General features: G+C 37.9%; 1 protein-coding gene across 3 annotated transcripts in view; it reads right to left on the bottom strand.

The window, feature by feature from the left end:
* The window catches only part of BMS1 (BMS1 ribosome biogenesis factor), a 38,277-nt gene that overhangs the window by 9,053 nt on the left and 5,558 nt on the right, over window positions 1-23,666 (bottom strand). The window contains exons 5-15 of one of the 3 annotated variants that reach the window (XM_005670994.4): window positions 22,311-22,499; window positions 21,254-21,396; window positions 20,402-20,523; window positions 19,904-20,097; window positions 18,728-18,867; window positions 15,727-16,481; window positions 15,418-15,519; window positions 14,383-14,540; window positions 8,840-8,921; window positions 1,954-2,027; window positions 920-1,096 (exon numbers count right to left, since the gene is read on the bottom strand). In XM_005670994.4, the coding sequence (XP_005671051.3) occupies window positions 920-1,096; window positions 1,954-2,027; window positions 8,840-8,921; window positions 14,383-14,540; window positions 15,418-15,519; window positions 15,727-16,481; window positions 18,728-18,867; window positions 19,904-20,097; window positions 20,402-20,523; window positions 21,254-21,396; window positions 22,311-22,499 (2,136 nt within the window). Of the gene's footprint in view, window positions 1-919; window positions 1,097-1,953; window positions 2,028-8,839; window positions 8,922-10,417; window positions 11,335-12,056; window positions 14,541-15,417; window positions 15,520-15,726; window positions 16,482-18,727; window positions 18,868-19,903; window positions 20,098-20,401; window positions 20,524-21,253; window positions 21,397-22,310; window positions 22,500-23,666 lie in introns of those variants that run through there. The other 2 variants (XR_014827933.1, XR_014827934.1) reach the window with 2 other exon arrangements.

Here is a 23,666-nt window from a genome sequence, read left to right as displayed (position 1 = left end):
TACAATGCCCACAAGGTTCTAGGTGAGTTTAAACTGCAAATGGCCCAAAGCAAAGACTTCAGAACCAAACTTACATTTCCTAGTTGCTTCTATCAAAGGTCAGTACACACCTGGAGTCACTAAGTTAATGATTGACCAGCAGATACTTCTTAGATTAGATGAAGGCCTAGGGTGAGCAAACCCTGTCAACTGCATTTCCACAAATCATACACTTAATTTGCATAAGACATATTAAGATATGCTCCAGCTTACAGGGCTTCTTGGTGGACCCATTTGTCAAAGCACAACTCAAACACTCGCCATCAAACTGTGTACACATCTTTGTGTTTCCTTCAGAGTGAGTTCATCAACACATACAGATGCTCAGCATCCCCAGACAGCAGGGCCAGACATCTCCCTTTCAGCATTCAACAGGCTCCCTCTACCTCTGCATCTGACCTCACCTTCAAAGTATCCTCTGAACTCTGACCAAAGTGAGTTTTCAGAAAACCTTCTCCAGAGCACTGGTATGTGCATAAGCCACATAGGCCAAGAATCACATGTCCATTCAAATTATTCAGTGAGGGTTTCAGGAAGCAATAATAAGAATACTAAGGCAATGCATGCATGCATGGAAAACACACTTTCTCAGATCACTACACTGTTAGACCCTCAAAAATGGTGGCTGCGTCTCAGCCATTTCTGCTTCCTTAATATTTAATGCTTGGTACAAAATAGACACTAGTATTTTTCTGGTGAATGTCTGACTGAAGAAACAACTGGATGAGTGCATGAATAAACACACCCATCTGCATCTCGCTCTAGGAAACCAAACAAGAGGCCCAGAAGCAGATCAGGGAGCAGAGATATAAACAGTTATGTATTCACACCACATTACAGCTTGGAGATGAGGCTGACGACAAGAACTGAGTTTCCTCACCTGTGCTTGTTTCTGCATTTCTCCTTTAAGATCATCAAAGTATGTGCTTTCTCCTTCATCATACTCTGCATCAAACATCTCCTTCAATTTTCTCTTTTTATCTAAATGCTTTTTTTTGGCACTTTCCTCTGCGCTGGGGTCAACTTCTTCTTTAACTTCTTCCTCTACATCTTCAACCTTAGATTTTCCGAAGAGAAAATTTTGTAAAAATTTGTGGATACCTTTTTTTAAACATTAAGGCAGGTTTTAAAAGTTCTATTTGGATTGAGCTGCAATAATCTTAGTTATGATCATCATGAAAGCAAAACAGCCCTTAGCTCTAAATTATATGTATTGCAACAAGAGACATTTATTTAGACATCTGCATTACAATTAACTGCCATTCCTTAATATGGCTGGGAATACCAAACATGAATAAAGATAACAGCAAGTGTCCCCAACCCAGATAATGTTCTAAAGAAATATTAGGGTGAACAGAGAATTCTTTTTTTTTTTTTTTTAAATGGCACTTAAATTTAAGAAGAGGAGAATGACAGCAAAACTAAATGACTAGAAACCACTGTGGCACAATGGGTTAAGAATCAACTGTAGCAGCTTGGGTTACTGTGGAGGCACATGTTTGATCCTTGGCCCAGGCTCAGTGGGTTAAAGGATCCAGCACTCCTGCAGCTGTGCCATAGGTCATAGCTGTGGCTCAGATTCAATGCCTGGCCCAAAAACTTCCATATGCCATGGGCGTGGCCATAAAAAAATAAAAATTTAAAAAATTAAACTAAATGACCAAAATTCCCAGTGTCTGAAGAATCATAACAAGTAGAGGTAGAAGGTATTACCCCCAAAATCAAGAACAACAAATAAACCAATAGCTTTTGATCTGTCCTCACCCTCTTTATTTTTAGGAAGGAATTCATCTAGTCTGTAATCTCCATAGATAACCAGTAAGATTTGCATTTCTCAATATGGGGCCTTTTGCAAAACATACTGACCACAGATCAAAGACAAGTGGCTGAGAGCCAGCCACAGTCACGTCATACCTCAGCATCCGGGTCTGATTTTCCCTTGTGCACGTCCCCTGTTTCCAGGTCTTCAAAGTCACCATAGAGCTCCTCTGGGAAAAGAATATCCAAACGACGCCTCTGTAAGTAGGGCCTGCCTGTGACACTCCAGTACCACCCAGAACCAGGTAGACTGTGTGCTCTGCATCTCAAACTCATTTTTACTGTTCTTAATGCAATGCACCCCTGAAGAATCTTCCAATACACAGGCTTCTTTTTCTTGTTACATTGTCAGTATTTCATCACCTGTTTATTAGGTTTTAAGTAAATGAAGCCAATCCACTTTTCTACACTTCAAAATTCCACTTAGCCAAGAGCTATATATATAGGTGATGCACATTCTGTAGCAGAGATGCCCACAGAGGTGGCATGCATAGCGCTTTAGATGAGTCATCAAACTAACGGTTCAAAGAATGACTTGAGAAGCCGTGGCATGATAACAGCACATGTGAAAAAGAATCTCAATAGTAAGATTAACACAGCACAACCATGTGACATACCTGAGTAAAATCTTAGATTACCAAAAATACAGCATTTAAAGTAATACTGGTGTCCAAAACAATGCCAAGCCCATAAGAAGGGATCATTTATTTGTTTTTAGAGCTCTAAGTTTTGTATCCTATCCTTAAAAGACACAGACAAGATAAAACTCCTTTGGGAAGCAACATTTAGAAGGGTATCAAAAGGTATGCTGTGGTGCAGTTTCTGCTGTGGTGCTGTGGATTAAGAATCCAAGCAAAAGAGATGCCCCCAGAATAAGCAAACTACCCCATAAGCCAAGATAACTTTCCCTGACCTAGGCACACCAGGTGGCACAGCCGAGAGAAGCTCCTCTGTTTCCTGACACAGTACCAGCAGGGGCCAACAGCACCAGATAAACCAAGCAGACCAGAACAGTGCCACAAAGGCTCTGAAATTGTCATTGGAACCACAGCCCTTGAAGTGGACCAGTACCTGTACACTAAACCTAAATAGGAAGAGTGCATGTTAAAATTCTAAAATTACATAGGACCCAGGGTCTCCAAACAAAATATGTGGATACAACAGAAAAGCACCTGTCATGCCTAGAACCAGGAAAATCACTGTTTGAATGTGTAAAGACTGAAAACAACACTGAAATCCATCAGATGTTGGAACTACCTGACTAGTACCTTAAAGTAACCATTATAAATAAAATTACAAAAGGAAAAAAAAATTCTTCAACAAGCAACTACAAATCTTACAGCAACAACCAAAAAAATTGAAAACCTCAGGAAACTTGAGGCCACATAAAGAATTCATTCAGTCTGAACTGAATGAAAAAACAAAACAAAACAGCCTAAAAAGAAATGAACAGAGCCTCAAGGACCCATAGGATAGACACAAAAAAACAAATATCTGTTTTGTTTCTGAGACTCTGTCATCAGTCTCACAAGTTTGTGGTTAAAAGAAATAATGACTAAAGATTCTCAAATTTGGTGAAAAACATTAATTTGCAGGTTCAAGAAGCTGAGAAAATCTCACAATAAACCCCCCAAAATTCACACCAATTAAACTTCTGAAAACTACAAACAAAAAATACCTTGAAAGTAGCCATAAAGAGATGGCAGAATACCTATAGAGGCACACAAATTACAATGACAGCCTATGAAATCACAGACGCCAGCAGGAAATGGCATATTTTTCATTTTAAAATTTTTTGGGAGTTCCTGTCATGGCTCAGTGGTTAACGAACTCGACTAGTATCCATGAAGATGCGGGTTTGATCCCTGACCTTGCTCAGTGAGTTAAGGATCTGGCACTGCTGTGAGCTGTGGTGTAGATTGCAGATCCAGCTCGGATCCTGTGTTGCTGTGGCTGTGGCGTAGGCCAGCAGCTGTAGCTATGATTCGACCCCTAGCCTGAGAACCTCCATATGCCACATGTGCGGCCCTTAAAAAAAAAAAGACAAAAAAAAAAAAAAAAAAGGCATTTTAATCAGTTGTGAAAAGAACAAATAGTATTGGAAAGAACTTGGCAGCCATGTAGAAAAAAATATCTATGCCTCCCACTCCCACTAAAATAAGTAGTAGAAGGGAGTTCCCGTTGCGGCTCAGTGGTTAATGACCAGTATCCATGAGGATGCAGGTTTGATCCCTGCCCTCACTCAGTGGGTGAAGAATCCAGTACTGCTGTGAGCTGTGGTGTAGGTCACAGACGTGGCTCAAATCTGGCATTGCTGTGGCTGTGCTGTAGGCCAGCAGCTGCAGCTCCGGTCCGACCGCTAGCCTGGGAAATTCCATATGCCATAGGTGCAGCCCTAAAAAGAAAAAAGAAAAAAGAAATAAAATAAGTAGTAGATACATCAGTGATTAGAATGTAAAAGAAAAATGGGAATCAGGCAGTACAAAAAAAAAACAAAAGTTTTTTTTCTCTCTCTTTTTTTTTTTCACAAAAGACCTTTTTAAGACAAATCCCAAAAGGCATTTAAGGCAAAACTAATAAATCTAACCTCATTAAAAAAATTCACAGAAAACAAAAAGACAACTTACAGAATGGGAGAAAATAGTTTCAAACGATGAAACAGACAAGGGCTTAATCTCTAGAATATATAAACAACTTATACAACCCAACAGCAAAAAAGCCAATCAACCAATGGAAAAATGGGCAAAAGACCTGAATAGACATTTCTCCAAAGAAGATATACAGATGGCCAACAAACACATGAAAAAATGCTCAACATCGCTGATTATAAGAGAAATGCAAATCAAAACTACCATGAGATACCACCTCACACCAGTCAGAATGGCCATCATTAATAAGTCCACAAATAACAAGTGCTGGAGGGGTTGTGGAGAAAAGGGAACCCTCCTGCACTGCTGGTGGGAATGTAAACTGGTACAGCCACTATGGAGAACAGTTTGGAGATACCTTAGAAATCTATACATAGAACTTCCATTTGACCTCGCAATCCCACTCTTGGGCATATATCCGGACAAAACTCTACTTAAAAGAGACACATGCACCTGCATGTTCATTGCAGCTCTATTCACAATAGCCAAGACATGGAAACAACCCAAATGTCCATCAACAGAATGGATTCGGAAGATGTGGTATATATACACAATGGAATACTACTCAGCCATAAAAAAGGAATGACATAATGCCATTTGCAGCAACATGGATGGAACTAGAGACTCTCATACTGACTGAAATGAGTCAGAAAGACAAAGACAAATACCATATGATAACTTATAACTGGAATCTAAAATACAGCACAAATGAACATCTCCACAGAAAAGAAAATCATGGACTTGGGGAATAGACTTGTGGCTGCCTGATGGGAGGGGGAGGGAGTGGGAGGGATGGGGAGCTTGGGGTTATCAGATACAACTTGGAACAGATTTACAAGGAGATCCTGCTGAGTAGCATTGAGAACTATGTCTAGATACTCATATTGCAACAGAACAAAGGGTGGGAAAAAAATGTATACATGTAAGAGTAACTTGATCCCCATGCTGTACAGCAGGGAAAAAAAAAGACGTCAAAAAAAATTCACATAAAAGAATCATAAAGTTAAAATACAAGTATTAAAATAAGTGAGTAAATGTGGCTGGCACCTCATATCACAAATGGCTAATTTCTCTAATATATCAAAAATGAAAAAAATATCAACAATAACCCAATAGAAAAACAGGTAAAGCATATGCAAAGACAGGATGGAAGGAAATACAAATGGCCCCTTAACACACAGAAAGGTGCTCAAATTGACAGAGATCCAAGATTTTGTTAGCAATTTGTTCATTAATTGTGACCAATGTACTGTCTGTATGTAACATGATCATAACAGGGCAAACTGAGTGTGAAGTTTATGGGAACTCTGCACTATATTTGCAACTTCCCTCTAAATCTAAATGATTATAACCTTCTTTTAAAAAATTAGGCAAAAGACTTAAATGTATACCTCACAAAGGAAGATACTAAATTGGCCAACATGCACATGAAAAGATAACAATGTCATCATCAACAATGTCATCAATTAAAGCCATAATGATACTATTTCATACCCACTAGAGCATGAGCTGAAATTGTCCTCCCCTGCTGGAGAGACAGGATGATCCTCCCACCCAAAACTGGGTTTAGATATTGAGCCAGACAACACACACATGAATCAAAAGTATATGGAATGATTCATAATTCACACTGTGAGATTTTTAAGGGAGAGTAGGGCAGACTTCCAAGCTAATTGAAACACAGTTTGGGAGAGAAGGGAGGGAAGGGAGAATAGCATGGGTTGTTAAGGCTGGTTAGGAGGTGGGGCTTCGATGAAGGCATGAGGGTATGTGATTTGAACTTTCTTCTGGTGCCAAAAGAGGAGCACTTGTTTTTTTTTTTTTTTTATCAGCTTGCTCAGATGTAGGATATAAAGGTGGACAGGAATGGGGCTTAAGAGCTGTCATCAGTCAAATATTAAAAATGAAGTGAGACTATATAAGTTTCTTACAAAGTTGGGTGTCCATCTACCCACCCCATAGCTCTTATCATTCTACTCCAAGGTGTTACCAAGGAGAAATGGAAACCAAATTCCACAAAAAAGACCTATACATGAATGTTCAGAGCAGCCTTAATTGTAATAGTCAAAAACTGGAAACGACCTAAATGGCCATCAAGAGAGAAAAATGGATAAACAACTGTGGCATATCTGTGCAACAGACTACTCAGCAATAAGAAGAAACAAACTATTATACAAATTAATCTCAAAAACAGTATGTTAAGTAAAAGAATCTACAGATAGAAGACAGGGTGTTTTATCATGCAATTCTAATCTACATTGAGAGAAAGCAGATCATTGGTTGTGCTGGGCTGCTGTGATGGTAGGAGTAGGAACTTACTGCAAAGGACCATGAGGGTGCATTCTATGGTGACAGAGATACTTTATGTCCTGATTGTAATGGCAGTACATGAGCATATATAATTGTCCAAACTAGCCAAACTATATTCTCAAAACAAGTATATTTAATTGTATGTAAAATATATCTCAACAAGGTTTATTAAAAAGTGAAAATATTATATTGAGAAAAAGAACACAGACACTAAAGAATATATACTGTCAGACTACTTTTCTATGAAGTCCAAGGCCAGGCAAAATAAATCTAGTGATAGAAATCCAAAAGTGGCTGCCTGGGGTAGGGCTTGGAGCTGACTGCAAAGGGCACAAACATTTTGGGGGTGATGGAAATGTTCTTATTCTTATTTTGGATAACAGATATAGTTGCATATAATTGTCAAAATATATCAAGTTGATGGAATTCCCACTGTGGCACAGTGGAAAACTGTGGAGGCCCAGTGCAGTGGGTTAAAGAATTGGCACTGCTGCGGCTGTGGTATAGGTCTCAGCTGCAGCTTGGATTCAGTCCCTGGCCCAGCCATAAAATTAAAGAAAAATATGTATGTATGTATGTGTGTATACATGTGTGTATGTGTGTGCATAAAGTTGAACATTAAACTATACTTTAATTTCTTTAAATGCTTTCCTTAAAAACAAACCCCCAAAATTTCCTTTTCTAATCCTACAACCGACAAACAGAAGTAAAAGGAAAAATCAAACCTCATTAATTTTTTGTTGTTGTTGTTGGCACCTGAGGCACATGGAAGTTCCTATGCCAGGGATTGAATCCAAACCACAGATGCGACCTATGCCACAGCCGCAGCAATGACAGACTTAACCCACTACATCAGGCCTGAGATTGGAATCTGGGCCTCAGCAGCAACCCAAGCTGCTCTAGAGACATAACCCACTGTACCAGAGAGAGAACTCCCAAAGCTTCATTAATTTTTTTAACCAGTAGAATGAAAAATAAATTCAGGAGTTCCCGTCATGGCTCAGTGGAAACGAATCAGGCCTGAGATTGGAATCTGGGCCTCAGCAGCAACCCAAGCTGCTCTAGAGACTTAACCCACTGTACCAGAGAGAGAACTCCCAAAGCTTCATTAATTTTTTTAACCAGTAGAATGAAAAATAAATTCAGGAGTTCCCGTCATGGCTCAGTGGAAACGAATCTGACTAGTATCCATGAGGAGGCAGGTTTGAACTCTGGCCTCACTCAGTGAGTTAAGGATCCAGCATTGCCACGAGCTGTGGTGTAGATCACAGATGCAGCTTGGATCTGGAGTTGCAGTGGCTGTGGCGTAGGCCAGAGGCTGCAGCTCCAATTTGACCCCTAGCCTGGGAAACTCCATATGCCACAGGTGCGGCCCAAAAAAACCCCAAAAAATTAAAAATGAAAAATAAATAAATAAATAAATAAATTCAAAAGTTATGGATCTAACAAAATAGGTAACTTGCAAATCTATCTAAAAAAGAAAAAGAAAAAAAGGGACAATGCTAGAAATGAGAAAGTGCAAATAACAGATGAGAGCTTTATTCTATTATAAATTCAAAATTTCAGTGAAAAAGTCAAAAATATTATGAAGAATGGCCACGAAAATGTTAAAACATAAACACAAAAACTATAACCACCACTGTAAGAAAACCAAAGTTCTGACCAATGATCATAGTAGAGACTGAAAAAGTTTCTTAGGAAGCCTTTACATATACATGCGTATCTGCCAAAAAGGCTTAACTAAATCTAATCATGGCACCTAAACAAGAATTACTTTCTATTTTTAATAAATGCATACATTTTATGGAAAGCTTCCCAATCTTCTTCAACACCCATATCTAATAAGTCAATTAATCTGAAGGAGAAAACAAGATCGTTATGAAAGGAGGAACTATAATTTAATTCCTAAGAGAGTTCCCGAAAGCATTTCACAACTGAACTAATATTTTTGGCTTGACCATTAAAGATATGGAAGAAAATAAGATAGAAATAAAACAGTCTGAAAAATACAGCTCTTTACTTACCATCTTCTGCTAAGATCTTGGCTGCATCTTTATCCTCTTCCCACTTCCCAGTCACAAAGCAATCTCTGATACTGTTCATAACCTTATACAGAAAAGTCAGTGCTTAGTTGACAGGCTCCCATCATTCAACAAATAACTGCTTTTAGAAGTAGTAGGTAACAACTGGTCTTCAAATACTTTTCAAAACAGTTCTGTGGATAGTTTCATTCCAAGTGAGCCTATGAAATAACTTTATCTTTGATGTAGACAATATAACAACAGAGATAAAAACATAAGTATCACAACATTAACCATGGATAGGGAAAATACTGTTAGCCCACTGATTTTTACTTATAAACAGGTATTTACTAATTCGTTAAACCAGATGTATCTTGGCTGTCTGAAAACTTAATTTCTCTAGCCAATGATAATACTCTGACAAAGATAAAATGTCTTGTATAAGCACAATAGTGCAGAGGCCTGATGAGGCTCCCAGTCCTAGATCTGTCAGATCATCCAGTGTATACATGCAGTGGGTGTTCTCAAATACACACTAAAACTTGTACAAGACTTTGTTTCAGAATGTTTTCCAGGGAACCTGACCTAAAACAGCACACATCACTCACTGCTAAAGCCTCAAAAACACATATAAAAATCTTCACATAGGTCCTGGCTTTCAATTACATTTTGATCATGATTCATATTTTTCATACATGATTTCACTCTCAAAAGTAGCCTTGAAGCTAGCATGATTACACTGGATACAAAAGTAAATTTGCTCATTTACTCACTCCTTCATGCCTATAATCCTTCACTAAATATTTACTGTACATCTACTCTATGCCAAGAAGCTTCACAGCACTGAATGGCAAATTGTTTCAAGAAGATCCTTGTTTTCATGAAGTTTAACAATTGACTTAAGGGAACTAGGGACCAGATAAGTTTTTAAAAATAGACCCTCTGTGACAGAAACACTCAAATTTAGAAGGGAACTAATAAAGGGCATCCATTAAAAACCCAAAGCTAACATCATACCTCATGGTGAAAGACTGAGAGCTTTCCCCCTAAGATCAGGAATAAGACAAGGATGTCTTCTCTCACCATTTCTATTCAACATTGTAATGAACACTCTAGTCAGTTATTAGGTAAGAAACTGAAATAAAAGGCATCCAATTTAGTAAGAAAAACCATTTCTTTTTTTTTTTTTTTTTTGTCTTTTGTCTTTTTGTTGTTGTTGTTGTTGCTATTTCTTGGGCCGCTCCCGCGGCATATGGGAGGTTCCCAGGCTAGGGGTCGAATCGGAGCTGTAGCCACTAGCCTACGCCAGAGCCACAGCAACGCGGGATCCGAGCCGCGTCTGCAACCTACACCACAGCTCACGGCAACGCCGGATCGTTAACCCACTAAGCAAGGGCAGGGACCGAACCCGCAACCTCATGGTTCCTAGTCGGATTCGTTAACCACTGCGCCACGACGGGAACTCCAGAAAAACCATTTCTATTCACAGGTGATATGATCTTGTACATAGAAAATCCTAAGAAATCTACTGAAAAAGTATCAGGATAAATGAGTTCAGCAAGGTTGCAAGATACTAGATCAACAGACAACAATAAATTTATTTCTATACACTAGCAATGAACAATCCAAAAATTAAGTTCAGAAAACAACTCCTTTTAATAGCATCAAAAAGGATACAATACTAGGAATAAATCCAACAAAAGAAGTGCAAAGCTTATGCTCTTATAACTACAAAACATTCTTGAAAGAGAGGTCCTAAGTAAATGCAAACAGATTAGAAGACTTGGTATCATTAAGATATCAATCAATACTACCCAAAATTCAGATACAATGCAATTTCTATCAGAATCCCAGTTGGTTTCTTTGTAGAAATGGAAAAGTAGATTTTAAAATAAAGAAAATCCAAGGGATCCAGAAAAGACAAATCTTTAAAAAGAACAAAGTTAGGGGATACACACTTCTTGATTTCAAAACTTACTACAAAGCAGTCATAATCAAAATATTATGGTACTAGCATAAAGATAAATGGAATCAATGGAATATAATTTAAGAGTCCATAAATAAACTCATATATCTATGGTCAAGTGATTTTCACCCAGGGTGCCAAGACAAGACACTGGGGGAAAGAACAGACTTTTCAACAAATGGTGCTAGAACAACAACTGGATATCCACATGCAAAAGAATGAAGTTTATCTCATCTCACATTAAATACAAAAATTTAACTCAAAATGTTTCAAAAATCTAAATATAAGAGCTAAACTATAAAACTCTCACACAAAACCATAAATCTTCGTGATTTTAGATTTGGCAATGGTTTCTTGGATTTGATACTAAATACACAAATGACAACAAAAATATAGAGAAATTGGACTTAATCAAAATAATTTATTTATTCATTCATTTATTTATTTTGCCTTTTAGGGCCACACCCATGGCATATGGAGGTTCCCAGGCTAGGGGTCTAATTGGAGCTGTAGCTGCTAGCCTACACCACAGCTCACGGCAACGCCAGATCCTTAACCCACTGAGCAAGGCCAGGGTTTGAACACGCAACCTCATGGTTCCTAGTCAGATTTGTTTCCACTATACCATGATGGGAACTCCAAGGACCTAATCAAAATTTAAAACTTTGTGCTTCAAAGGGCACAGAAAAGATAGCCTAAAGAATGGGAAAAAAAATACCTGCAAACCATATGTCTGATAACAGATTTGGATTCAAATATAAAAACAACTTACGCTCAATGACAAAAAGACAAATAACCCAATTTTTTAAATAAGCAAACAATATGAATAGGGATTTCTTCAAATAATGTATACAAATGGCCAAAAGGCATATGAAACGATGGCTAACATCATTAGCCATCAAGGAAAAAGGCAAGTCAAAATTACAATGAGATTATTATTTCACACATCCTAGAATGGTTGTAACAATAAAAAAAACAACAACAAAAATAGGCAATAACAAGTTTTGGTGATGTTACTCCAATGTAGAGAAATCAGACACTATATACACTGCTGGTTGGAATGCAAAATGGTGTATTCACTTTTGAAAGTGAAAAAGGAGAACACATAAAGAAAAAAATAGGAGTTCCCGTCGTGGCGCAGTGGTCAACCAATCCGACTAGGAACCATGAGGTTGCGGGTTCGGTCCCTGCCCTTGCTCAGTGGGTTAACGATCCAGTGTTGCCGTGAGCTGTGGTGTAGGTTGCAGACGCGGCTCCGATCCCGTGTTGCTGTGGCTCTGGTGTAGGCTAGTGGCTACAGCTCCGATTCGACTCCTAGCCTGGGAACCTCCCGTATGCCACGGGAGCGGCCCAAGAAATAGCAAAAAGACAAAAAAAAAAAAGAAAAAAAGAAAAAGAAAAAAACAACTGTTTTCAGCAATCATACTAACAGAAGCATGTAATGCTATTCTGACACCTCTGTGTATAACTAGTATAAAATAAATGAGTACTTAGACACTTCTAATTTAATCATCTTCTGGTTCAAATAAGGATTAACTCTTCAGTGGAAAAACAGATATATAAACTGTAAGACAAAAAGGTTAAGGAAAAACTCCATAGTCCTGAATCTAAATTGAAAATGTATATATGAATTCCTCCAGCTCTGGTCAATGAAAAGACTTTAAAAAAGTGACCAACCCATAGCGATGAGTATTCCTAGGCCTAGACTGTGATTCTGAAATACCATTTTGTACTAAGAAAAATCAGGACTACGGCTCCTTCTACATCTGGCATCAGAAATGTACAAGATGATGCTGGAACATCCTATCATATCAGATAGCAACAAAGCAATCAAGGACCACCAGAATCATGTCAAAAGAACTCAATAGCCAATCTGAAGAGACTCCCACTAGCCACAGATGAGATACATATGATCATCAGTAAGGATAACAAGTACAGTGGAAGGAAACACATCAACTATATTTAAATCCATCAGTTAAAAAAAAAAAAAAAAAAAGTCACCTTTGAGAATCATTCACAAAACTGATAAAAAGAATCAAGCATTTATACTGCTTCTATGGAACTGAGCAACTAAACAGTAGGTGAGAAGTTGTTTCTCTTGATAGAATGAACTATTCCAGCTAATAAGTACAGAGAAATTTGAAATACCACAATTTTACATCCTTACTAAATTAATTAATTGAGGCATTGAGCATCAATAGCTAACATCACAGGTGATTTTATGTGTCTCCTAATGAAAAAAACACTGCTACCTAGCAAGCAGTCTTGCCAAAAATTAAAAAAACAACCCCCCCCCCCAAAAAACCTAAATCTAATCAAACTTCTATATATGTGCTGTCCAAAGGGGAGCTACAAGCACATGGCTATTTAAATTCTAATTAATTAAAGTTAAATAAAACAAAATCAAAATTTTAGTTCTGTCTCGCAACATTTAAAGTGCTCGATAGCCATAAAAGACTGTTTATTATGAATCATCTCCATCATCACAGGCAACTCTATTGGTATTGCTCTGTACCAATTTATAGGAAATATAGAGAGGAGTGGAGTCTGACAAACTGCACATGGGGATGCAACACAACCCAGGAAATCCAGAATGTGAGAAGCTCAATACATCAAGTACTTGGTTTCTTCAACAAGTGAAAAGATAAGGGAGAAAAAAAAGAAAGAGATGGGTGGAGGTGAATACTATAGATTAAGAGATTTGAAAGGCATAGAGAAAAACAACAACAGCCTGGTAAAGCTAAACTTTGGTGTTTATTGACGCATACTTAGAAGATGAAATTATAAGGAAAAGAAGGAAATGATGGTGGTTCCTTCTGCAGGGAGAAGACTCTCACCGGGGTGGACACATGGTGGTCACAGAGACACTCACCATTAATCTATTAAGTTAAACAAAATATTTCTATGTGGGTTTCTCTAACCTGTATTAAATTTGACCCCAAAAATGGTTACATAAAATCTCACTATGTGCTACCCAGTGAATTAAAATAGATAATATGACAGTGATTGGGCCTCCCTGAGGATGACATTTCAGGTAAACTGAATGATCAAAAGAAGCCAGCCTTGGGAAGATCAGAAGAACATTCCAGAAGAAAAAACATAAGGTAAGAGATTAAACCTGGCAAATTTGAAAACTGAATGAATCCTCCAGTGTGACTAGAAAATGATGAGCAGAGGAAGAAAATTTACCAGTGTCATGGATTTCTGTTTGCTTAACAATAGTAGAAATTATATATGTTAACTCAGGGACACAAGGTATCTCCCAATTATAAAACATCGAATATCTCAAATGTATGAAAACTTATGTGCAATGCTTCAAAATAAAGATTAACAATACCATTTACACTAAGAGTTGAACATTCTCCTTTTCTCCACATCATATGTACATGGTCTGACTAAGCTCATAACATATCACTGCTTAGGATGCATTAAACATTCACTCCAATATGTGGAGAATTGTCCTGTTATGTTATAAAAATAAGAAGCTAATAACCAGTAGGCAATATTGAAATCACATAATCTCCTTTTAGAACAATTACCTCTCTCATAAGTCAAATATACTATTCATATTCAGCCTTACCTCCTCTAAATCCCAATCATGGGGTGCCTCCACATGAAATCTGGAGCAGTCCAAAGAGTCAGCCTTGTGCTTACACTCTCTGGCAGGCTGGCTGACATGAAACAACCCTCCAAGCTCTTCTCCGGTATCACCATCTTCTTCTTCATTATCCTCTGTCACTAGAGACCACCATGATGGAAAAGTGAGATCAAATCTACCCACTCTAGGACTGAGGAACTGTTTGCAGTAGGAATGGTTGTGCATGAGCACATCAGCCACAGACACAGACAGGTCAGGGAACTACTACTCAACATGACTGGTGGACTTGTGCCCTCCTGCAAGGCAGCAGCCAAGTGTCCATTGAGAAGGGAGAATACTGGGGGCTGGGGCAGAGCACAGACATTGAAACAGATCTTCCAATGATCATAAAGAGCTTCTCTTGAAGAGTGCTGAGTCTAATCACTAAGAGTACTTAGACAAAACCTGAATGGAAATCAGTAAACACCAATGCCCGACTGAATACTCCTAGCTCATATATACTCCTTGGCCTTGTTCTAATCATATAGTAAATACGGGCCAGTATATTAGGTTCAGCACTTTATTTTTTGCATTAATCATTCAAGCTCTCTCCAAAAAGAACACATAGACACACTTAACAAAATATAAAATCAGAGACGGACAAAAGGAAAAAACAGAATGAGTTATAAGGAGCACTCATTCTCAGAAAGGAAAAAACACTCCTACAAGCAGAATTATTTTTCTGGTACAAAATTCTACAAAAAAATTCTCATGAAGGACTTTCTATAGGGGGTACAAAATGACATAATGGAGAGTATTCACATCAAAAGTTTTATGACAAAGCCATAAATCTACTTCATATGACTGATTTAAGTCCTCATGAACTGATGATTAAAAACATCTGCCAAATATAAACTGTGATAGCAGGGACTGTCTTATGGATGTCGGAAGTACCACCCAAATCCTCCAACCAATTTCCTCATCCCCTTTTCAGAAAATAGTCTAAGTGTTTCTAGATCTAAACCAGAGCTCTTTTACCTGTCCCATAAATGAGCTTTCGAAGGTTTGGAGTTGCCTGTTGCTGCCTCAGAAAGGCCTCAGCTGCCTTCCTGGAAAGGTCTTCCTTCCACTTGAGGGCACCTGAAGGACCAACAACACCACCAGTTAAGTCTGTTCATCTGTCCTCTCTGCTTCAGGCTTATTCATCCTAAAATCCTTTTATGAGGTGTAATATTTGAACAGTTTATAAAATCGCCAAAACAGCAGGATCCCAAATGTAAACATTCTACTTGTAGAACATTTTCAATGCCACATTTATAATGGCAGTTAAATTAAATTTAAGCGTACCTGAAGTTTCTGTGGAATAATTATTTTCTTCCTTGTAATCTTCTTCCTCTTTGAGTAAGTCTTCTATATCACTGGTCTCATCAACTAGGTTCTCTGACCCTAATTTCTGACCACTGACCACTTGAGAAGGCTTTGGAAACTTTTTCCTAATAACCTCTTCATTTTCTGAATCCTCCTCTCTACTGAGAGAGGAGTTTTCTTCAGATTCGTCTTCAGATGCAAATGCCTCTTCAGCTGTGCAATGACCCGAATCTGATGTAGTAAGGGTTGCCTTTTTCACTGTCAAAGACTTCTCCAAATTCAGCCTATTGCTCAAATCATTAGTTTCTAAGAGTCCTGGCTTACTACCTTTTCTAACAGCCTTAGATTCTAAAATATCCTCCTCTTCTTCTGCAGTGGAATCCTCTTCTTCACTGCTTTCATCAGCTTCCTCTGCTTCTTCTTCCACTGAGCTCCTCTCAAGGTCATCATCACTATCGGCAAATGCTGGCAAATCTACCTCAATATCTTCCTCCATCTCAAGTTTTTGCCGTTTGATACCTTTACCAGGCACATATTGTTTATCAGTCATTTCAGCATCTTCCTCTTCTTCTTCATCATCACTAGAGCTATTTTCCAATTTGTCACTTTCAGACATTTCTTCATCATCATCATCACTATCTCCAGATTCATCCTCTTCATCCCCAAAAATGGCTTTCCGACGCACTCGACCAGTTTTCAAATCCATTTGCTTTTCCTCTTTTGGCATCCACACCCTATATTACCAAGAAAATGCAAAGTAATTTGATTTGTACAATAATTGGCTAATCCAGAAATGGCAAGTCAATAAATGTGAAAAGTAATAGAGAATAATGTCAAGGAAAGATTTTAAATAACATAGCATTGAAAGGAACAATTTAATAAATACTGATTCCCTAATACCACTATTCAGAAAAAACTTACAAAGAGAATAAAGAAATAATCTTTTTAAAAAATCTAATTTTAGAAAGAAACTGCTTAAATGGAAGTGAAGGTTTAATAGATATTTTAGAAGACCCATCATTTCCAAGCTTGAAACAGATAACCCTCAGAAAAATGGTTGACTCCAGGTCCAAGACAGTGAAAGTAGGCATTGAAAAGAATAATGACAAGAATGGGATAATAACAAATGAAATTTTTTAAAAAAAAAGTCCATCAGTCAACAGTGACACTAAAATAGAGGGGTGGAAGTGAAAACTCTTTGTTAAAGAATGCCAGCTAACAAATTGTGAAGGAATATCAGATTAAGAATATTGCCATTTTGAAATCACAAAGGCAATACTTGAGTTCCTGTTGTGGCTCAGCAGTAACAAACCTGACCAGTATCCATGAGGATGCGGGTTCGATCCCTGGCCTGGCACAGTGGGTTAAGGATCTGGCACTGCCATGAGCTGTGGTATAGGTCACAGACACAGCTTGAATTCTGAGTTGCTGTGGCTGAAGGCCAGCAGCTGTAACTCCGATTCGACCCCTAGCCTAGAAACTTCCATATGCCACAGGTGTGGCCCTAAAAAGAAAAAAAAGAAAAAAAAATATTTTAAAGGCAAAACTTGATAAAGAAGAATCACCAATATGCCAAAACTAAGGGGAAAAAAAAAAAAAACAAACTATCAAGGTATTTAATGCAGTAGTATTATAATAAAACTGAAAAAAATACAATTAGAAAAATACTGAAAACAGTACTAAAAGAGAATGGAAATTGTGAGCATTTCCTTTTTCTACACAGAAAAAGGAAATGCAAGAAATAGAAAATGCTCACAATATAGATATAAAAATTTTGGAGTTCCCGTCGTGGCGCAGTGGTTAACGAATCCGACTAGGAACCATGAGGTCGCGGGTTCGGTCCCTGCCCTTGCTCAGTGGGTTAACGATCCGGCGTTGCCGTGAGCTGTGGTGTAGGTTGCAGACGCGGCTCGGATCACGCGTTGCTGTGGCTCTGGCGTAGGCCAGTGGCTACAGCTCCGATTCGACCCCTAGCCTGGGAACCTCCATATGCCGCGGAAGTGGCCCAAGAGATAGCAACAACAACAACAACAACAAAAAGACAAAAGACAAAAAAAAAAAAAAAAAAAAAAATTTTACATGTATTATGACTGTAACTAGGTTAGAGTATCCATGTACAAGGATGATTAGAGGAATATTCAAAAATGAAAAGTTATTAACACTGATCATAATAACAGGGATCTTTTAGTGACATTTCTTATCTGCCAGGCATCATGCTAAATACTTTATATGCAGTATTGTATTTAATCATCAGAACTCCTGTCTTAGGAAATTAAGGCCTAGAGAGAGTGATTTCCCTGAGCTATTAGGTCTATTACACTTAATTACCATGCTATACCATCTGCTAGTTAAAGGGCAGCAGATAAATTTTTCCAAAAATTTTTCCTTGTGTTTGTATAGACTTATAATAAATTACAAACTAGATAACGCAATCATTTTCAAAATAATTTTTACTGGAAGTTGTAAATAACTACAATAAAACCAAAACACCCACTATGTATAGGTATACAACCTCCAAACTCAGACTGAAGATAATTCACACAAGCCAGAGATTAGTAGACATCACAGGAAATATTACAACACACTCTAAGTAAAAACTATAGAGACAAAATATGTGGCTTCCAGACAGCCACCTAAACAAGTTCCCTGACTCTGCTTGTTATTTTGGCTGTTAAAATAAAGCCAAGCGGCCTCAGGACTCCTAAGAAACAAAAGAAACCTATAGAAGGTTTCATGATATTTATGGGATATTCTAAGTCTGTTAAAAACTGAATCCTGTATATTATTTCAAGAAAATACTTCCATGTAATATCACATAAGTGAAGAGCCCTCAGACACACATGCAAGTACAAAGCAAAGCAAAAAACTCAAAACCTGGACTGAATCCCACCAAAATGTTTTATGACAGCAGAATGATTTACGATATAATCTTACATAATATAGTATTTTTTAATAAAAAATAGAAAAGTAGCAAACTTACCCTTGATTATCTATATCCTCTGACCCCAGTGGTTTGGAATCAGAAAAAAGTGTCACTCTACTGGAAGCCATCTTGGCATCAATAGTGGAATGGGTGGAAATGAGACTCTGGACCAGTTCATGAGTGGGCCTCACCTCCTCCTGTCAAGGCCAACAAAAAAGGGGAAGTGAGGAACACACAAGGGTTCTGAAGAAAAACACTAATTTCAGTCAGTTTCTCAAAATTACCCTAAACACAGTTACTGAGAACATTTCTTACTACCTCAAAAAAAAAACTAAAAAGAATTCTTAAAACAAAACCTAAAATTGACCTGTTTTCATTAAACTTTTCCTAAATTCACAAGAATATATAATCTGATAACCTAAATACTGAGTTGCCAATGCTACAGAAAGCATTTACAGAAAAGTCTCATTTTAGAATAAAGAAATAAAAATCTGGAATTATTTTTTTTAAATGTTAACTTTTGATAAAAAAATTGTACTTCAAGGAGTGTATGCATAAAAAGATCCCTCCCATCCCAGTGAGTGAAACTGCACGTGTAAGGGCTGGCTCTAGCACTGCTCAAAATCAGAGGAAACTGGGAGTGAGCCCTATAGCCCTCCAAGGACTGGTTCAGTAAGGAAAGTTTATCTATACAATGAAATTATCATACAGCCATAAAAACTGAAACAGCTCTACAAATACTAACAGGGAAAAACGGAATCACATACTCTTTAGCGTCTCCCCAAAAGTGCAAAAGCATTTATAGTTGGATTCTATGTAACAAATACTACTTCTATCACTTTCTCTCACACACAAATACCATATACATGGTATTTACATATAATATATAATAATCTAAATATATAATATAATCTAGATAAATAAGTACATATCTTTAGAGAGAAGCAGAAAAAAAGGCAGTGACCCAGAAAGCTTGAAAACATATCAATTTTATACAACGAGAAATGGGAAAAGAGGCACCAAACTGCTTCCAAAGCTCACACAGGAAGATATGGGATTCCCTGTGTGTCTTGGCAGCAGGGAGGTATGCAGGACATGACTTTTCTTTCTGTTTGGTGCAATTAAGTATTCCTGTACATTTATGATATGCATTGCGGCCTTTATCATACAAATGAATAAAAAGCTTCAGTAAATAAAAGCTGACTACACCAATTCCCATGACCTCTCTCTCACCGATTCCTGGAAGCCATGGCTGCCCCCAAGGTCGACATAAACAGCGTCTTTGTCATACAGCACACCACCAACTCCAGAGAGAGGTGCATACACCAACTTCTCCTTCTCATTTAAACAGCGCTTCTTTTGTTGTTCAGGAAGTGCACAGGGGTCGGGGAGGAAACTGACATCACTTACAGCAAAATCTCCTACACCTGGAAAACAGACATAGGGAGATGGCTTTAGCTAACAAGTGACTGTTAGCAGAAATGGTCCACAGTTGGAAGACTTCGACCACTACAAGGGCACTGTGTGACACTAGCACTGTGCCTCTCTGGCCAAACGCCACCATCAAAGCAGAGGTTGATCAACTCAATACTTTTGCCAGCCAACACAGAGCTGAGTTAAGTCTTAAAACCTCCAGCAAGGTGGCTCTATCTCACTCGCCCCAATTTTCCTGAGAAATCAAGTCATCCCAAGAGTTCTACAAATATAGTAAATTTTACAACCAAAATATACCTGGTATATGGATTTGGCTTTTATTTTTCAAGTGTGCTCCTCTTAAATAACCATACAGAGACACCTTTCGGTCACACTTGATATTTGTTCGAATATCTTCAGGGTTTGTCAAATCTTCCATCCTAGAAAAATAAAACTGAATTATATCACAGAAATGAATGTCAAAGTTCTTATTATTTCTCTTCACATTTCAATGATTCTTCACATTCAGTAGTTCACTAAACATATTCTTGAGAAAATATAGAAATACGGAAGCACAGTCCACTATCTACCACAGGGAAAGGAGCAAACATATGATCCTCCCTTAGGCTCTACAAGATATACATTCCATAATAAGCGAGACACCAGAAATGAGAAATGGCATGCACCTGGGGCTGAGAAAAAAATAGAGAACATATCCAGAAAAACCCTGTATGGAAGAAGATTAAGCTTTGATCTGAGTTTTTCAGTGTGGCTTGGATTCTGGCAGGTGGAGAAAGGGTTTTCCAGGCTGAGAAAAAAATATGAAAAAAGCATAAAGTAAGGAAAGCACAGGACACATCTGAGTGACTAAAGCACCATGCGCCAAAGACAGCATCATTGAAAATTAAGGATAAAAAAGCAGGATGGAGGCACATTCCGTAGCCTTAAATATTTCAAAATCCTCACATTTTTCTACACATTTCACACTTAATTTACTCCTGAAGCATCTGTAAGTAATGATGCAAAAAAAGGAGATATTTTCCATCAACTACATCTGTCTCTCCAACATTCAAAAACAAGACAAAATAAGCTTTATTACTGTTCTTTTTCTAATTTTTTTAGCTTTGAAACATATGGGTCAGGAAGAAAAAGTTTACATTCACTTTTTACCTGTCTGCCAGGATATAAGGGTGAGAAGTTTGCCATGTAAGAGGCCTAAACTTCATAACTGTAATAAAACGGCCCAGATTGTGAATTTCTTGGTTTTGATATTCTCCGTGTACCATTCCAGAAAGGTAAAACAGCTTGGCACCCTAAATATTAAGAATAAAAAAATTAAATTTTCAATTAAATCCTTATCGATACTGCATCAAAATAAAAGCCTCTAAATAAAAAGTAATCCTGGAGTTCCCCTCATGGCTCAGTGGTTAATGAACCCGACTAGCATCCATGAGGATGTGGGTTCAATACATGGCCTTGCTCAGTGGGTTAAAGATCTGGCGTTGCCAAGAGCTGCAATGTAGGCTACAGGTGCAGCTTAGATCTGATGTTGCTGTGGCTGTGGTGTAGGTGGCAGCTACAGCTCCGATTGGCCCCCTACCCTGGGAACTCCATATGCCGTGGGTGAGGCCCTAAAAAGACAAGGAAAATAAATAAACAAACAAGCAAACAAATAAATAAAAATAAAAAGTAATCCTAAGAAAGGGAGACTTCTAGCAACCCACTGCACCAATGTTTCCAAAACTTCTCAGGCTTCTTTCAGGACTCATCTTATTAGGGCTTTGGAGGGACAGAATTGCAAATATATTCAGTTTCAAGTCAAGCAGCGGTATCTGTCTGGAGTATGGCACAGAAGGAACAGTGAAGCTCCTGGGCATAGAAAAAATTCTATGCCCGATGGGACATGGCAGCATGGGGAAGAGGAAGAAGTGGCAGTATGAGTGCACTGGTCCTGTAACAAGGAACAACTTTGGACAAATTCTGTTAAACCACAAATCCAAAATACTTAGAACCAGACACTGTCTAGTGCTAGGGGATGCAGAGACCAATGAGACACACTAAGAAGCCCAGAATAAACACCATTTCAAGGAGATACTCCAGGGACTAGGAACAGATATATTAAGAAAACGAAGGAGGTGATCCTGTAGAGATATTTGTTAATCTCTCCTACTCATTTCATTTTTAAAGGATTATAGTGTTAGTACTCAATAATTAATTCTCTTCCTACCGGGTAGACTTCTGTCCAGAACCTGTGTTTCAGTCGCTTCTTTGTCTTCTTCAGTTGCTTATTATACTTGAAGGAATCTAGGTGAGTGAGAACGCCCATAATTTTAGGAAAGCCATGTACTTGACAGATGTTTAGAAACTCAAATGTTTCCATTTCAAACCCAAAGCTGGCATCTATAAGCATCAGAACCTAAAAACAGAAGACACAATTTCTCAAGGAAGCTACTCAAAATAGACCATTACCAAACTCTGGCTCATTAGCCAAATCTGGCCTATCACTTGTTTTATAACTCAAGTTCAGCTGGAATGCAGCCACACTGACCTGTTTAAACATTGCCTACAGCTGCTCTTATGCTTCCACGGAAAAATTACACAACTGTAACAGAATCTGGGACCCACAAAGCCTAAAAATATCTACTATCTGGCCCTTTACAGAAAAAGTTTTCTAACTCCTGCTCTAGACTAAAGAAAATGCTACCCTTTGACTTGCTCCAAAAGGCAACCTTGAGACAATATCAACCACAATTCAAATGTGAATATAGGAGTTCCCATTGTGTCTCAGCAGAAACGAATGTGACTAGCATCCATGAGGACACAGGTTTGATCCTTGGCCTTGCTCAGTGGGTTAAGGATCCGGCGTTACCGTGAGCTGTGGTGTGGGTTGCAGATGTGGCTCGGATTCCACGTTGCTGTGGCTACAGCTCCAATTCAACCTCTAGACTGGGAACCTCCATATGCAGCCGCAAGTGCTGCCTTAAAAAGACAAAAGAAAAAAAGAAAAAAGAATGTGAATATGTAAAAAGTAAGACAGGAAAGGATGAGTTACCTAATTTAGCCCTTACCTGAAAAGTTTCTCCCTTCAGGAAATAAAGCTTTTTGTAAGGTATTTTTAAGCCAAATAAAAGATCTCTAACAAGGAAACAAAATAACAGATCTCTGACATCCAAAAAACAGGACATGGTATTCCATGAAAAACATCAAAAACATAAAGAAAACCAAACATTTTTGTTTCACTCTCCTCAGGAAAAAAAAAAACATTTTCCACTGGGAAGTATGAAGAAGGAAAGCTCAACCTTACAAGTCAATTTGTTACCTGCAATTATTCAAAAACTAAAAAATGGCTACCAGTTTAGAATTGAGTCAAAGGATAGTTATGGACAGCAATCTATAAGAAAATACAAGTTTTTTTTTTTTAATTTATACTCTCCAAACATATAAAACAATTTCATACTTGCAACAATTTCATACTTGACTCCTGGAGACATAAGATATCTCTGTCTTCATCTTTTTGCAGCTAACTAAAAAAAAATATTTTTAATTAAAAAAAAAAAGTTAGGAGTTTCCATTGTGGTACAGC

Source organism: Sus scrofa, chromosome 14 (genome assembly GCF_054392235.1).
Source record: "Sus scrofa isolate SSC_HxYL_T2T_F1_AM1 chromosome 14, Sscrofa_HxYL_maternal_Yorkshire_Landrace_v2.0, whole genome shotgun sequence".
In the NCBI taxonomy this organism is placed as follows: Eukaryota; Metazoa; Chordata; class Mammalia; order Artiodactyla; family Suidae; genus Sus; species Sus scrofa.
Note: the sequence above shows the minus strand (reverse complement) of the source record. Positions and strands in the feature narration are given on the sequence as shown.